At 46.3% G+C, this 15096-nt stretch overlaps 1 protein-coding gene across 1 annotated transcript in view; it reads right to left on the bottom strand.

The window, feature by feature from the left end:
- NPHP4 (nephrocystin 4) overlaps positions 1–15096 on the bottom strand; it is a 174946-nt gene that overhangs the window by 129370 nt on the left and 30480 nt on the right. The window contains exons 3-4 of the mRNA XM_078779516.1: positions 14253–14431; positions 4305–4490 (exon numbers count right to left, since the gene is read on the bottom strand). Of these exons, the coding sequence (XP_078635642.1) occupies positions 4305–4490; positions 14253–14431 (365 nt within the window). The remainder of the gene's footprint in view (positions 1–4304; positions 4491–14252; positions 14432–15096) is intronic.

Below are 15096 nucleotides of genomic sequence, written 5' to 3'. Positions count from 1 at the left end.
AGAAAGCTCGTCCCTACCGTACGTCACCCCCCCTGTCACCTACTCCACCCTTGCCCATATTTACAAACAATTTACACATTTACAATTCGTCTCCACCGTCACGTCTTCCCCATATCTCCCCTAATCCAAATTCGTTGCAATCCCAATGTCTAAATTTGCCATCACCAATTCATCATCAATCCCTCTTAAGGAGGAAGAGATGGAACAACCAGCACAATGTCACACCCACGTCATGATGCATCTCACAATCCAAACATTTGCACAGAAAAATAAAAACAACAACACATGGCACGGTGTGGAGTTCTGTCACCTCAGGTGAGTGGATGCAGATGGTGCGAGGAGATTTCAATCCTATCCACCTTCTAAATGACTTTAACACACTTTACACTACCCGGGGTCTTTCCCTGCCAATCCATTGGCTATCTTACTCTATGTGGTTCTAAAAACCAATTCCCATTGACCAAACTGTGGTGGTCATCAATATGGGGTCTCACTCCCCCGGTTCAACTCCCTGTGCCTTTGCACAATTTCAGGACTGAGTCGTGCGGCTCTCCCAGCAGGTCTACTCACCTGCACACCTCCGCCACTGCAGTTGCCTCCGAGCTTACCTGCTCCTTACCCTAACCTATCTACCTGGGGAAGGCCCTCTGGCGCTCTCCCTCTCGGTGCCCTCTCTGGCACTGGGCTACCCGGGTCCTTCCTCTGGATCCTCGGGCCCCATTGAACTCTACCGGCTCCCAGAGCCCACCTGCGGCCTCACCTGGCCGACATCCTCACAGTGGCGGAGTGCCCATTTAACTACACACACTAACAGGCCACACGCCCAGCCATTTCCACGTCACTAATGCACCCATCCAAACACCATTCTTCCACACGCATCACAGATGCCAACATCCAACCACAATTTAACTATACCCTTTACCTAACTCTTAAACTACCCTCCCTGGGTATTCGTGATGGGGGTCCATCCAGCCCATACACTCCCTTCGCACCAACCACTCCACTCCACATTTTCCACCATACTCACTCCACATCATCCATTCCATACTCCATGTATTCCATACCATTTATTCCAAAAACCCATTCTCCATACACCTGTTCACTCACTTGCACACCTGTGCTCACACACCTGGTGCTTCCTGCACCCCTCCTTCCTCCCAGGCTTCTTCATTCAATACAATGCACTCACCCACACTCACAATACTCTGCTCAATACTCTTCTACACACACACACAGCATCATCTGATCCAACTGCTCCCTTCTGAAACTCGCGCTTCCCCATCGTCCCTTAGGCTATTGCGCTCCCTCGTCGTTATAATCCATCTAATCTATTCTACGTCCCCTACTACAGGTATCATGTCGCTACTTAACTCTCATGTCACCTATGGTCATTTCTCTAGATCCCTATACATATCCAAACCCTCCCTCGGCGAGCTTACACTGCCATAAACCCCATAGCTGGTGCTCATGTGCCCCAGGATGGGAGGGATGGTGGATTTACCATCCATGCACATCGGGCATCTCCTACTATCAATTTTGCCATCAAATTTTCTGCAAACCAAAATTTGCCAATCACTGCCAATCATTTTTGCTCATCAATTTTTGCCAATCATTACTGCCCATCCTATTCACTATCCCAATTTCGGATCAAAACACTATCATCTTCACAGTCCATTAAACGTGAGCCTCGGTGCGTCGTTACATCATTAAAACTCGGCTTCGCAAACCGAGCAATGAATTCGGGTGGTTTGGTCGCCTGCAGGTTGAGTCCGTCCGGCATTCGGTTCAGGCCTCAGGGGAGGCGGCATGCTCGGCCCGAGATTCCAAGCACCTTCTTGGCGCAGAACCTTGCAGTCTCCGGCCCGATGACCGAAGCTCGCCCGGTCGGAACCCCATCCGCGCCTGGGGGCGAAGGTCCGACCTCCCCCCCCCTCCTCCAGAATCGCGCCGATCGCCGCTCTGACGCGGCACCGACCATTCAGTGCGGGACCTGGCCCGAATCGCGCACGACGCTCCGAAGAGTGACGCGCTTACGGTCCCGGCCGGTCCTCGCTGCAAACAAAGCTCACTGCGCACGGAGTGCTCGCGTCAGCTGTCCGTCGCCCTGAACGCTGCCCCGGTCAACGTCGATGCCTCCCGGACATGCTCACACCACTCATTCCGTTTGTTGCTCATACATCCCATGCACTTCGTCAAATCCACCACCGTACTCCCTGTTACACACCGCACCTCTCGCGCACTTTCTCCCGGTACGTACTCCGTACCACTCATGGGGATGCACTCTTGCATCCACCCACTCACGCGCTTCAATGGGCTCTCCCGCACCCGTGCCACAACCAACTCAGGTGTGCGTTCTCACACACGCTCGACCATTCCAGGTGTGCATTCTCGCACCTGCTCCACCACCAACTCACACTCCGTGTCACACTCCGTACACTCTGTTTCACACAGACCCTCCGACGTGCATTCGCTCTCGCACTCAGTATCACTCCCACACTTTGTAACACACTCACTCCTCGACGCACACTCTTTTCTTACACGCGTGCCATTTCCTCTCACACAGCGCCAAACGGACCTCCCACAAATGCCCGCGGTATGCTGGGATCCCAAGCGCGTGAAAATTATTTTTGTGCCAAACATCCTCCTGCAAAACCTCTTAGCACCATATACCACCTTACTCACCTTTGGGATCCTCCTCTCCACGCGCACCTGCAAATCTTTATAAGGATTAGCAAGTATGGCATCAGGATGTGAACTCAGACTTTGTACATTATCCACCACTTTCCCCGATTTCATTCCTATCTCTGCCGTCTCTTCAATTTCAATTCCAACTATTTCTTTTTCTTTGTTCACCTCGATGACCGCTGGCTTTATTAAAATTCCCTCTTCCACCTCAGCGGTCGCCGGCTTCCCCACACCCCGGGTCGTGATTTCTACCCCGGTCCAGTTACCTATGCCTTGCTCCGACTCGCTCAACCTGCGCTCCTCGATCCGCGTTACCTCGTCGTGCACCCGTGTGCCCCTCCCGCTCAACCTGCGGTTAACCTCCCTCTCGGCTTCCCTTACCTCATATGCGGCTTGCCCCCTCGCTAACCCCTCATTTATGCCCTCCAATTTGCTTCCTAGCCTCCCTAATTTGGTTTTTCCAATCATTTCCCATTTCCCCAATTTGATTTTCCATATTACTTAACCTGTCTCTCAATCCCCCGATTTGGTTTCCTAATCGCTCCCCCATTCTGTTTTCCAATCCTATATTCCCCATTAGTATGGCTGCATTAATCTGCGCCATGAGGTCCCGCACATCAATTCCCCCTATTTGTGCAGCGGGCACGGCTACCGCGGCCATTTTGTGTGCCTGAACTCTCCGCAACCCAATGCGTATTGCCTTCCTCCCGCATTACTCCCACCGCCTCCCCGGGGTCCTGGGTCGACTCTAAACCCTCCTCTAACTCCCCTACCGGCATCCGGTCGCCTTCATCATCCATGGCACGATTTTAAAATTTAGATGTTATTACAATTTCGGCCACTCGTAATATTGACCAATTTTTTTTTTTTGATGTTTTAAAAATTTGGTTCGGGTCCAAATCCCAACTCCTCGACACCAATTGTTACGGATCTGGGACGACGGCGCTCCCCTTGCCAAGGGGGGTTAACCCCTTGTCCGTTACTGACCGACATGAGTCCTGGAAATCCCAACGCTCCTTCCGGTCGGGAGCAGCCAGGGTAATTGGTCAATGAAAAGTCCCAAGGACCTGAGTGCCACTCCTGACCGTGAAGCAGGGAAGAGACGTCCGCTCGAACCACGGTTTTAGATAGACTAGTTGCCGAGCGGTTTTTAGCAACCAGGAGTTCGAGCCATTTAACAAAGACTAACCCGATTATAGACGTTGGCCGAAATCGCACCACAGGAACTCAATGGGGAAATCTCTAAAACGATCGGATGAGCATGAAAAAGAAACCAAAAGTAAGAAATAACAGGATTTATTATGATTTACACCAAAAAAACCAAAGAGGAAGAAGAAACGAAGTAATTTACAAGGAGATAGACACAGAGAAACTTATACTGATACAAACTTAACTTAAAATCCCAGGCAACACAGAGGACAGACGACGAGCAGACTCACACGAATGGGGGATGAAAGGATTGGCAGAAGGTTCGTTCAGCTGGCGAGGTTCCGTTCCGACCCACGACTCTCTCTCTCTTTCTCTCTCTGTCGGTAACACTGGGATTTTCCTCTCCAGATCCTCTTCCTCCTCGTACCTCGAACCCAGCTCCAGCCTTGAACCAACTCAGCAGCACGTACCCAGCTCTCGTACCAGCTCTGAACCAAAATCCAGCTCTTGAACCAACGCAGCAGCACGTACCAGCCTTCGTACCAGCTCTGAACCAAAATCCAGCTCTTGAACCAACGCAGCAGCACGTACCCAGCTCTCGTACCAGCTCTGAACCAAAATCCAGCTCTTGAACCAATGCAGCAGCACGTACCAGCCTTGTGCGCGATCGTCGCACGCATATATCAAGCCGGGTCGTGACACGCCCTCGGCCGTTTGGGTACCGCCCCCCGTGCTCTGTTTTGTGGCCTTATATGGCAATGCCACGATCTTGTAGCCTTATTTGGGCATAGAGCTGAACAGCCCCGCCCCCGTGGCGAGCCACGGGCTTGTCTCTTCTCGGCGACCCCGCCCTTCTTGTCCAAACAGAGCACGGAGCACATGTTCACAATGGCGGCGAACGCCGCTTTCAAACAAGGGCCAGTTGAGAGGGCGCGCACCCCACGCTTGTCAAGCTGTTTTGCACGGAGAGAGAGAGAGAGTTTTGCTGGGAAATGAAATCCTTGAAGGGGACCTATCTTATTTGATTCGGTGCAATGCAATGAACTAGTGGGAAAAACAGAGCCTGAAACTGACATATAATAAAGAGATAACTATTTAGAAGGTCCTATGATTTTCTACGTGTGTGCGATGGACTAACTAAGGGGACGACCTTTGATCTTTACAATTAATGGAGGTATTTACAAGGAATTATTACATTATTTACAGAGGGTGATATTTACAAACAATTACCAATGTGCAGGATTCTCAAATCCGCAACAATATATATATATATATATATATATATATATATATATATATAAAACACAGTTTGTGTGTGTGTGTGTAATGTTACCGATAGACTCCGAAACGGAGAGGCTCACGTGCTTGATATTTGGCATAGACATGGCCATTGAGCCTGGGACGAACATGGCCGAGACAATATTTGACGAGATCCATATTTTTTATTCATATTTACCTTAGCGCATTTCAGCGAAGTACCCGCTAATCTCAGCCAGTGCGAGCAGCTCGCTGATTCGCTCAGAGCGATCACGTGATGTTCCATCCCGTCACACGTCACACGTTTGCACGTAATTCAGGGCGAAAAGCCATTACGTTTTTTCACCTTTATGCGATCGTGTTTTGTGTCGATTTTGTGCGATATGAATTAAATTTTAATTCATATTTCGTGTTTACGAATTCGAATATGAAGGATTTCCCCTTTCGATTTCGAATACGAGCTTGAGTCGAGAGGGCGAATGTACGGGTTGGGAATGTGCGGGTCTCCCTTCCCCCGCCCGGCAACGCCGGTACTGGAGGGCGTGGGTCACAGGATCGGTGAGTCTCCAAAATCCGCTTCGTGCTCTTTCGAAGATGCAGGACGATGTCACGATTGTTGTGCTGCTCTCCGACCATGAGAACTGCAACGTCATTGTTGACTGGCCCTCCCCTTCCCCTCCCTTCCCCCTCTGTCCTCCCCTTCCCACTCCCCCCCTCACCCCTCCCCCTCCCATCCCTCACCCCCCCTCCCCTTCCCCTCCCTCCTCTCACCCTCCCATCCCTCACCCCTTCCCCCTCCCTCCCACCCCCTCCCCCTCCCATTCCTCACCCTCCCCATCCCCCCTCTTTTCCCCTCTCCCCCTCCCCCTCCCCTCCCCCTCTTCTCCTCCTCCTCTTCTCCCCTCCCCCCCTCTTCTCCCCTCCCCCCCCTCTTCTCCCCTCCCCCGTGTTCCCCTCCCCTCCCCTCACCCCTCCCCTCCCCTCCCCCGCCCGGCAATGCCGGGTCCTTCTGCTAGTATATATATATATATATATATATATATATATATATATACATACATGCATACATACATACATGCACACGCATGGACAGACAGATGGACACACACACACACACACACACACACACACACACACACACACACACACACACACACACACACACACACACACACACACACACACACACACACACACACACACATCTCGTTTTTACATTTCTGTTCCTCAATTCTATCTCTCTCTTTTATTCACAGACACACACACAGACACATACACACACACACACACACACACACACACACACACACACACACACACACACACACACACACACACACACACACACACACACACACACAACAGTGCTACTTCCGTGTCCTTCAAAGGGGTTCCTGCCTTGGTAGAATAATAAATGTTCCCTTTTCAACTGCTGCATGAAGAGACCATTAGCACTTCTTCCTCTTCTTCTTCTTCAAACTCAGAAAGAGGCTTTTAAAACAGGCAATTTTGTGATTATATTTAAACGAACACATTTTTGTTCCAAGTAAACTGATTAGTGCCCTTCCAACAGTACTATTTGTTATGTTTGGTTGTTATATTCTATGCTTTTGTTTGAATTGACGGCATGTTGGTGTGGATACTTGCGTTGCTGTTTGTGAGTGGGGCGGGGACTACATGGCACGAAGGGAGATGCCATTTTTGATAAGCCTGTGCAAGCAAGGGAACAAACGTCCTCTTGAGTTACTTAACTGAAGTTGCGGGAGTCGGTTTTTACACTGTAACTCTGTTTTTATTATTCTACGTCAGCAGCAGGAACGCTTTAGAATGAAGCGTGATGGAGAAACTCAGCTGCTCATATATATATTTCTGAGGAGATTTTGGTTGGCTCAATAGCTCAGTGGGCTGTCACCGCAAAAGTGATGGAGGCCCTTGGTTCGAGTCCCGTGTTGAGTCAGAGTTTTTCACACTTAGCCCCACACAGGAATTTAATTCCTGTTTATAAAAAATTGTAGATCAGTTAATCTCGAATGCACTTCTGCATATACTTGCATGCACATACATACACATACATATACTTACGCTCACCTCCGGGGTCTGCCAAGCAGGCACGTAAGACATCGGCCATTATAAAGCTCGCAGTGTTAAGTGAGGAAAATTTCTGAGGAGATTTCGGTTGGCTCAATATCACAGTGGGCTGTCACCGTGAAAGTGATGGAGGCCCTTGGTTCGAGTCCCGTTTTGAGTCAGAGTTTTTCACACTAAGCCCCACGCAGGAATTTAATTCCTGTTTATAAAAATTATATACATATACAGTCACGTGAAAAAGTAAGTACACCCCATATAAAGTTTTGACTTTTTCAACATATTTCAACATACAGCTATTTGATCTTCATTTCAACAATATTGAGAGATAAAGGTGATATAATATAACAAATATCATGAAACATTTACATTTTGTAGTCCATTGTGTAATTTAAATAAACATGAATGCAAATTTTGTATGTGGAAAAAGTAAGTACACCCTTACATTTATCTCTACTTGAAATACCTAAAATTAGAATCAGGTGCACCAGCTCAGGTGCAAATGATTAGAACATCGTTCGAGAGGATCTAGGAGGAACCTGTCTTATTTAAACCTCAGACATTTGGTTTGGTTTGCTCTTTGTTGTTGACGTGTGCGGCGTCACCATGCCTAGATCAAAAGAGCTCTCTGAGGTCTTCAGAAAGAAGGTTATAGATGCCTACGAGTCTGGGAAGGGATTTAAAAAGATCTCCAAACAATTTGAAATCAATAATTCGACTGTCCGGAAGATCATCTACAAGTGGAGAAGATTCCAAACAACTGCCAACTTGTTCAGGCCAGGCCACCCCAGCAAGTTCGTCCCGAGAGCAGACCGCAAGATGCTGAAAGAAGTCTCAAAGAACCCCAGAATGTCATCACGGGACCTACAGGTAGCTCTTGCCACTGTTGATGTCAAAGTCCACGAGTCTACCATTAGAAAGAGGCTGCACAAATTTGATCTCCATGGGAGGTGTGCCAGGAGGAAACCCTGGCTGTCCAGAAAGAACATCAGGGCAAGACTAAAGTTTGCCAATGAACACCTAGGCAAAGACCAGCACTTCTGGAACAATGTACTCTGGACAGATGAGTCAAAGGTAGAGCTATTTGGCCACAGTACCAGAAGACATGTTTGGCGAAAACCAAAAACAGCATTTGACCACAAGAACCTGATACCAACTGTAAAGCATGGTGGTGGAAATATCATGGTTTGGGGCAGCTTTGCTGCATCAGGGCCTGTGCAGCTCACCATCATAGAATCCACTATGAATTCTTCATTGTACCAGAGGGTGCTTGAGGATAATGTGAGGCCATCTGTCGGAAAGTTGAAGCTCAACCGAAGCTGGACCTTGCAACATGACAATGACCCTAAACATACCAGTAAATCCACCAAGGAATGGCTGAAAAGAAAGAAATGGAGGGTTCTGGAATGGCCAAGTCAAAGCCCGGATCTAAATCCCATCGAGATGTTGTGGGGGGATTTGAAATGAGCTGTGCATGCAAGAAACCCCTCAAACATCGCACAGCTGAAAGAATTCTGCATGGAGGAGTGGGCAAAAATTTCTCCCAGTCGATGTCAGAGACTGATAGACAGTTATATGAAACGCCTACTTGAGGTTGTTTCTGCCAAAGGGGGCAATACCACCTATTAGAGCCAAGGGTGTACTTACTTTTCCACATGCGGAATTTGCATTTATGTTTATTTAAGTTATACAATGGACTACAAAATGTAAATGTTTCATGATATTTGTTGTATTATACCACCTTTATCTATCAATATTGTTGAAATATTGTGGTCTTTCTGTCTTCTACCGACTCCTCTCCGGCCTTGCACCCCCAGCTCTCTCTGTGCTCTGTCCCCCAAATATTCCTACAGGTCGCACAAGATCTGCCAGCAACCCTCTGATGGTTAAACTGCCGAAATCTCGGCTCTCTGCTCACCTTCACTCTTTCATTCCTCTTTTCTCCCGCCTCTGGAACAAACTCCCTCACTCCCTTCAATCCCACTCCTCCCTCCAGGTCTTTAAAACAGCTGTTCACCACCATCTTTTATCTTCCCCCATCAAAAACCCTTGATCTTTTCTACCCCCGCTAATTCACCCCAGATCCACCTTGTTTGAAATTCCAACTTCTTTCCTGGAAGTCCTGGCAGTGTCCATATGTTTTATACCTCTCCTACCGCCCCCTTCCCATGCCCCCCCCCCAAAGCCCTCGCCCTCTCTCAGATCTCTCGATGTCTCCATGTCTCTCGGTCCCTGCTCTCAAATGTTGTGTTTGTGTCCTTCCCCCTCTCTCCCCATCTTGTCTACCGCTCCCGATGTTATATGTTTTATGTGTCGGTTTGTCTTTCTGTGTGATTAATGTTCGCTCTTTCACGAGCCTCGATCTTGTATACAAAAAAAAAAAATAAAAAAAAAAAAAAAATGAAGATCAAATAGCTGTATGTTGAAATATGTTGAAAAAGTCAAAACTTTACATGTAGACTGCCAGGTGTTCCAATTTTTCATTTCATTTCGTGACCTGAAAATCGGGTGGGCATCAAATTGGCATGATAATATAGAAAAAATTAAGAAATAATGTTCATGACTTTTCACAAGTCAGATTCTGGTACGTTAGTCTGTAATATAATGTTGAAATGTATAATTTTATTTCCAAAATCTCCGTTTAGCCTCGAACGCATTTCGATGTATTGACCAATGAGGATCGCGCTTATTCGCGCTACGAACGATGTCTGGGCTTCCGGCTGCGAGTAAACAAAATGGCGGCCTCCAGTAGCAGCGACGGTGACGAGGGTGGGAGCGAGAAACGCTGTTATATGTGCATTTCTCCGGCCAAAAGATCAAGTTTAATACCTTTTAGTGATATAACATGGCCGCGATATTTGCAATTTGTTCTTACGTGGCAGAATTTAGAAGGTGATCAAGCTGAAATTGCGAGAAATTTCGTGAAGAACCACGCTGACGAATTCGGCGAACGTGGCAACAGTATGGTAACAATACCTGCTATAGCTATACCGCATGATGCAGCGTTTCATCAAGTGTGTTATTCACGATTTACCGATAAACAACGAGTGAGCAGGGTGCAAAGCAGCATGAAAAAGAGAGAAGAAAATGCAGCCTATACTGGTAGGTTGAATAACTTGAATAATAAATCATGACAATGCTTCAAAACTTAGTTTGATTTTTTTTTTTGTGAGGTATATGTAAAATGATTTTGTGTGTAGTCGAACGATTTTGAATTGAAGGAACTGTCCAATATTTATGCAAGGAGGTAGGGCCGAGGTGAAACAAATAAATTTTTAAAAGGAAGTCTGAGGAAGGGGGGGGGGGGGGGGAGGGAATCTAGTCGGGCTAACCATGACTTGAGGTCTAGACATTTTAAACTCACATAATTTTAATTGTTTTCTTTTATGTGTATTTATTGCAGCTTCAACATGCAACGACATCAACGTCAACATTGACAAGATGCATAAAGGCCCACAACCAGTCAGGAAACGTGCTCTACGCTCCAGCTTAGGCAAGCCCAAATGTTCAGCCAGATCCCAATATGTGTTGCCTAATATATGCATCCTTTGTCAGAAAGAGAGAACAATCAATACAGGCAAAAGGGGCCGAAGAAAAGAGCCTCTAACAAGGTGCTCAACAATTGAGGCACCAAGACTGCAGCAAGCTGCTAAAGACAACAACAATACAAACCTGCTGCTTCAAATTCAAGACCGCGATTGTGTTGCGATAGAGGTAAAATACCATGGTCGCTGCTACAAGGAGTATACCCGGTATTTAGGCAAGCTAGCAACAACACCTAATGCAGAGCAACAAGGAGACTCCAACTACTCAGAAGCATACACATTATTTTGTGCAACAGTCAAGGATCTTATAATAGACAACAAGGAAATCTACAGACTGAAACGACTTAATGACATGTTCATGAAACAAATCAAAGCAACACACGGAATAGAATCAAACTACAAAATTGGCTTTCTCAAGACAAGACTGATGAAAACATTTCCACAACTATGCTTTCTAACCCCGTATATGCGCTGCCAAGGACACCTTGTGTATGTTAATGACATCTCCACTGAAGTGCTGGTTGAAGAAAAGAAAGTGTTGCAAGAAACCATGCATGGTTCAGGTGATGACACAACAGAGACAGAACAAACATCCGACTCTGAACCAACCCCACCAAAGCAACCTGGGTATACTGAGAATAACCTTAGAGAACACTACTTCACTGCGCTACAATTGAGAAATGCAATAGATGAGATCAAGCCAAATATGCCATGGCCCCCAACCTCTGAGCACCTGACAACAAATGCCGCAGAAGCAATTGTACCTGCCTGTCTCTATAACTTTATTGCATGGATGGTGGGAGTGTCAGACGAACCTGATTCTGATGAGTTTGTAAAGATAGAATCTACAATACATAGAAGAATTCTCACAATTGCACAGGACATCATATACCTCCAATCAAAGGGAAGGAAACAGATGCCCAAACATTTGTCACTTGCAATGACAGTACGTCATCTCTCAGGTTCAGCCCAATTAATCAGCCTACTGAACGGGTTTGGTTACTGCGTCTCAAACTCTGTCGTCTTAAATCATGACACTGCACTGGCTAACCAAGAACTACATCGTGGAGAGGATGCTCTTCCATCAATCATTCAGGCGGGCAAGCATGTCACACTCGTATGGGACAATAATGACTTCGGGGAGGAGACATTGTCTGGGCGTGGAACAACGCACAATACCAATGGGATTATAATACAGCGACCAAGTCAATCCCATGAAGTAGTACAACCAGCACCAGTCACTACAGTTAAGAGGACGCGGGAGAGATCGATGCAGCCACCTGCAGTGAACCTTGCCACATATTATGGAGGGAAAAACGAAGGACCCGCTCCATTCGCAACCAGCGTTCCATTGGATCGAGCAACGTACTTCCCATTACTCCAGCACCCTAAGACGATAGACCTAGCATACCACATCACCAAGTACAACATTGACGGGACTCTGCCATCTTGGACAGGATTCAACCAACTACTGTCTTGTGTTGAAGTTCCACCAAAGAGCGTGATAGGGTATCTCCCTGTCATTGATGCCACTCCGACTGAAATGAATACGGTACTAACAATACTGCAGAGAAGTGTTCAGATCGCCGACAAGTTACAGTTGGAAGCAGTCGTCATTGTCGTTGACCAAGCCATTTATTGCAAGGCACAGCTCATTAGATGGAAGAATGCACAGTTCATGAAGAGACTGGTAATTCGACTTGGGGCATTCCACACTGCAATGTCCTTTCTTGGCTGTATTGGAAAGAGATTTCGAGATGGTGGTCTCCAAGACATCCTGGTTGAGTCAGAGATTGTTGCAGTGGGGTCTGTGAATGGAGTGTTCAGTGGCAAGCATTACAACAGGGCAGTTCGAGCCCATAAGCTGATGTCAGACGCGATGCAGCAGATGCTCCTGGATGCATATTTTGAATCTATTCCAGAACATGAAGCGGGTAGAGTGAAGGAACTTTTGTCAAACTTAGCTGAAGCTTTCCCACATCCAAACTACCATGTCATTCTCAACAGTGACAAGTTCAAAGACTTCAAAACCTCCTTTGACAAATTCTTAGAAGCAAGTGACACCAAACCAACATTTCGCTTCTGGAGTTCATACATTGAGACGGTGGAGCTTCTCTAGCCCATCTCGAGTTTATCATGACGTCAATGCGCACTGGTTCGCTTGTACACCGCGTAATTGTCTTTGATGGGTTAAAATATCACCCCTTACACACTTATTGGACCTATTAACAGTTTCAAAATAGCATTGGTAAACCACCATGGATCGTAGTAGCAACACCGATCACAAATATTGTACAAAAATTTAAAATTATGCAGGTTTTAAGGTCCAAAAACATGACTTTCTGATAAATGCATCAACAGCATGTTATTTTACCAAGTCGTTAAAACAACATTTTTACTACTTTTGGGGGTCTGAATTAATAAATATTGCTGCCAAGACCAATGTGAACATGACATCATATAGTTTGTGTTGTTTTTTTTACTGTGTAAATGGGTATTTCAAATGTAACATACAATTGGTGTATACTGGTGTTTTGGGGCAGCGGTTCTCGGTAACGTACCACGATATCGCTTGTGAAAAAAAACAAGATGTTTTGGAGGTCATAAGGCTTCATCCCACACCCTTCTTGCCAAATCCCTAGGTTCAGGTCATGAAATCAAAAAAAAAATAGATATCCACCCTATGGCCCTGTGTCTAATGGGGTGTACTTACTTTTTCACGTGACTGTATATATATATATGAAGGCAAGGATGATATGATGTATGCTATGCAATATACATGATGCCAACTTTATCTAAACACTCAATGGTAATTGCAACCAATTTACCAAAATGATTTTTGGTCCATACAAAACTTAAATATAAACGTCCATCACATAATAGGTACTTCAAAACCCTACTGATCATGACCTCATAAGCTGATAGATTTGGAATTTTATTTACCAAATAAAATAAAATGTACCAAAAAATTACAATAAGCACAGAGGAAAAGTTTTGAATCGAAGCGATAAGGAAAATATTCACCATAAACTTTTGCATTTCTTATTGGGGGAACTGAGACACAGATTTTCCTTCCACAAAAAAGCTTTGGCTTGCACTTGTGTTGGTCTGGCACTTTATGGATTAGGAAAATACCCTTTGACAAGAAGCTCTGACAGCTGTTATATTTTTCTTTCCAACAGCTTCCCAACATTGCACCCGAGTCTCGAATAAAGTTTTGCTACACCATGAGAAATTAAATGTGTAAGCTTACGTTCTTCCCTGCAAAACTTTTCCTGGCAAGATGACACGACACACCCTTTCATTACTGGCTGTGCCGGTCCCAGACATATCGACTGAAGCTGGACATGACCCACCCAGTGTGGTCAGAGACAGGACTTTAAACTGTTACCTCTAGTTTTCTGGAAAAGGAACATTTCTACTTTATCCACTGATGTCGCATCACTGCTTGATAAAAGGGATTTAGCTTCCATCATTGCTCACAAATTAGTCCATGTACAGACCTCTGATTAATTTTCCTATTAACCTTACCTTTGTTGGAAGTATTATCAGCATTGATTGGTTTAAGCAGGCAGGGCCCAGTGGGGTCTGGTTCAGGGATCTGCAGACTAAGACGGCATGTGGTCACAGGTGCAAAATGGTAGAAGTGAAAGGTCAGGTAGATTGAAGATAAGGGAGCCGAGAGGCTGAGTCTCCTGCTGTCTGCAGATCTGATGAGGAACACAGAAGGAAGATGAAAGCAAAGGATAGGAGTTTGAAAGGCCATCATCGGTCATGATAACATCGACAGCACAATTAATGGGAAATGTTACAATTGATGTGTTAGGTCGTATTTTAGCCCTCAACCAAGCGTCGCCCTGGCTGGGCACTTACAGTATATTTTGGGTCTCGTCAGTCTGTCCGTGCACCAGTCTGCAGCCTCTACTTGAAAATGACTGGCGACATTGCTTTCATATCAAGTACATTTATGCTATAATATCTGGGTACGAAGCATGTCACATGATTTTGGGATTGGAGACAATTTGGAATTTCGGCAATTAAAAATTTATATATTACGAGGAAGTGTAGCTACCCATCCCAAGTGATGGGAAAACCTAGCAAAAGTATCCCTGTCCTCTCTCTTTCCCTCCCCTTCTCCCCCTCTCTCATCCCTCCCCTACTCTCTCTCTCCCACTCCCCTGCTCCTTCCCCACTCCCTTCTCTCCACCACACCCCTCTGGCTCTCACTCCCATCTCTCCCACACTCCCCCTCCCATCTCTCCTCAATTCCCCTCTCCCACCCATCTTTCCCCCACTCCCACCCATCTCTTCCCACTCCCTCCCCACTCCTTCACATCTCTCCCCACTCCCTCACGTCTCCCTCCCACCCATCTCA

Source organism: Myxine glutinosa, chromosome 6 (genome assembly GCF_964187855.1).
Source record: "Myxine glutinosa chromosome 6, kmMyxGlut1.1, whole genome shotgun sequence".
Classification (NCBI taxonomy): Eukaryota; Metazoa; Chordata; class Myxini; order Myxiniformes; family Myxinidae; genus Myxine; species Myxine glutinosa.
The sequence above is the reverse complement of the archived record's forward strand: the minus strand, read 5'-3'. Positions and strand labels throughout refer to the sequence as shown.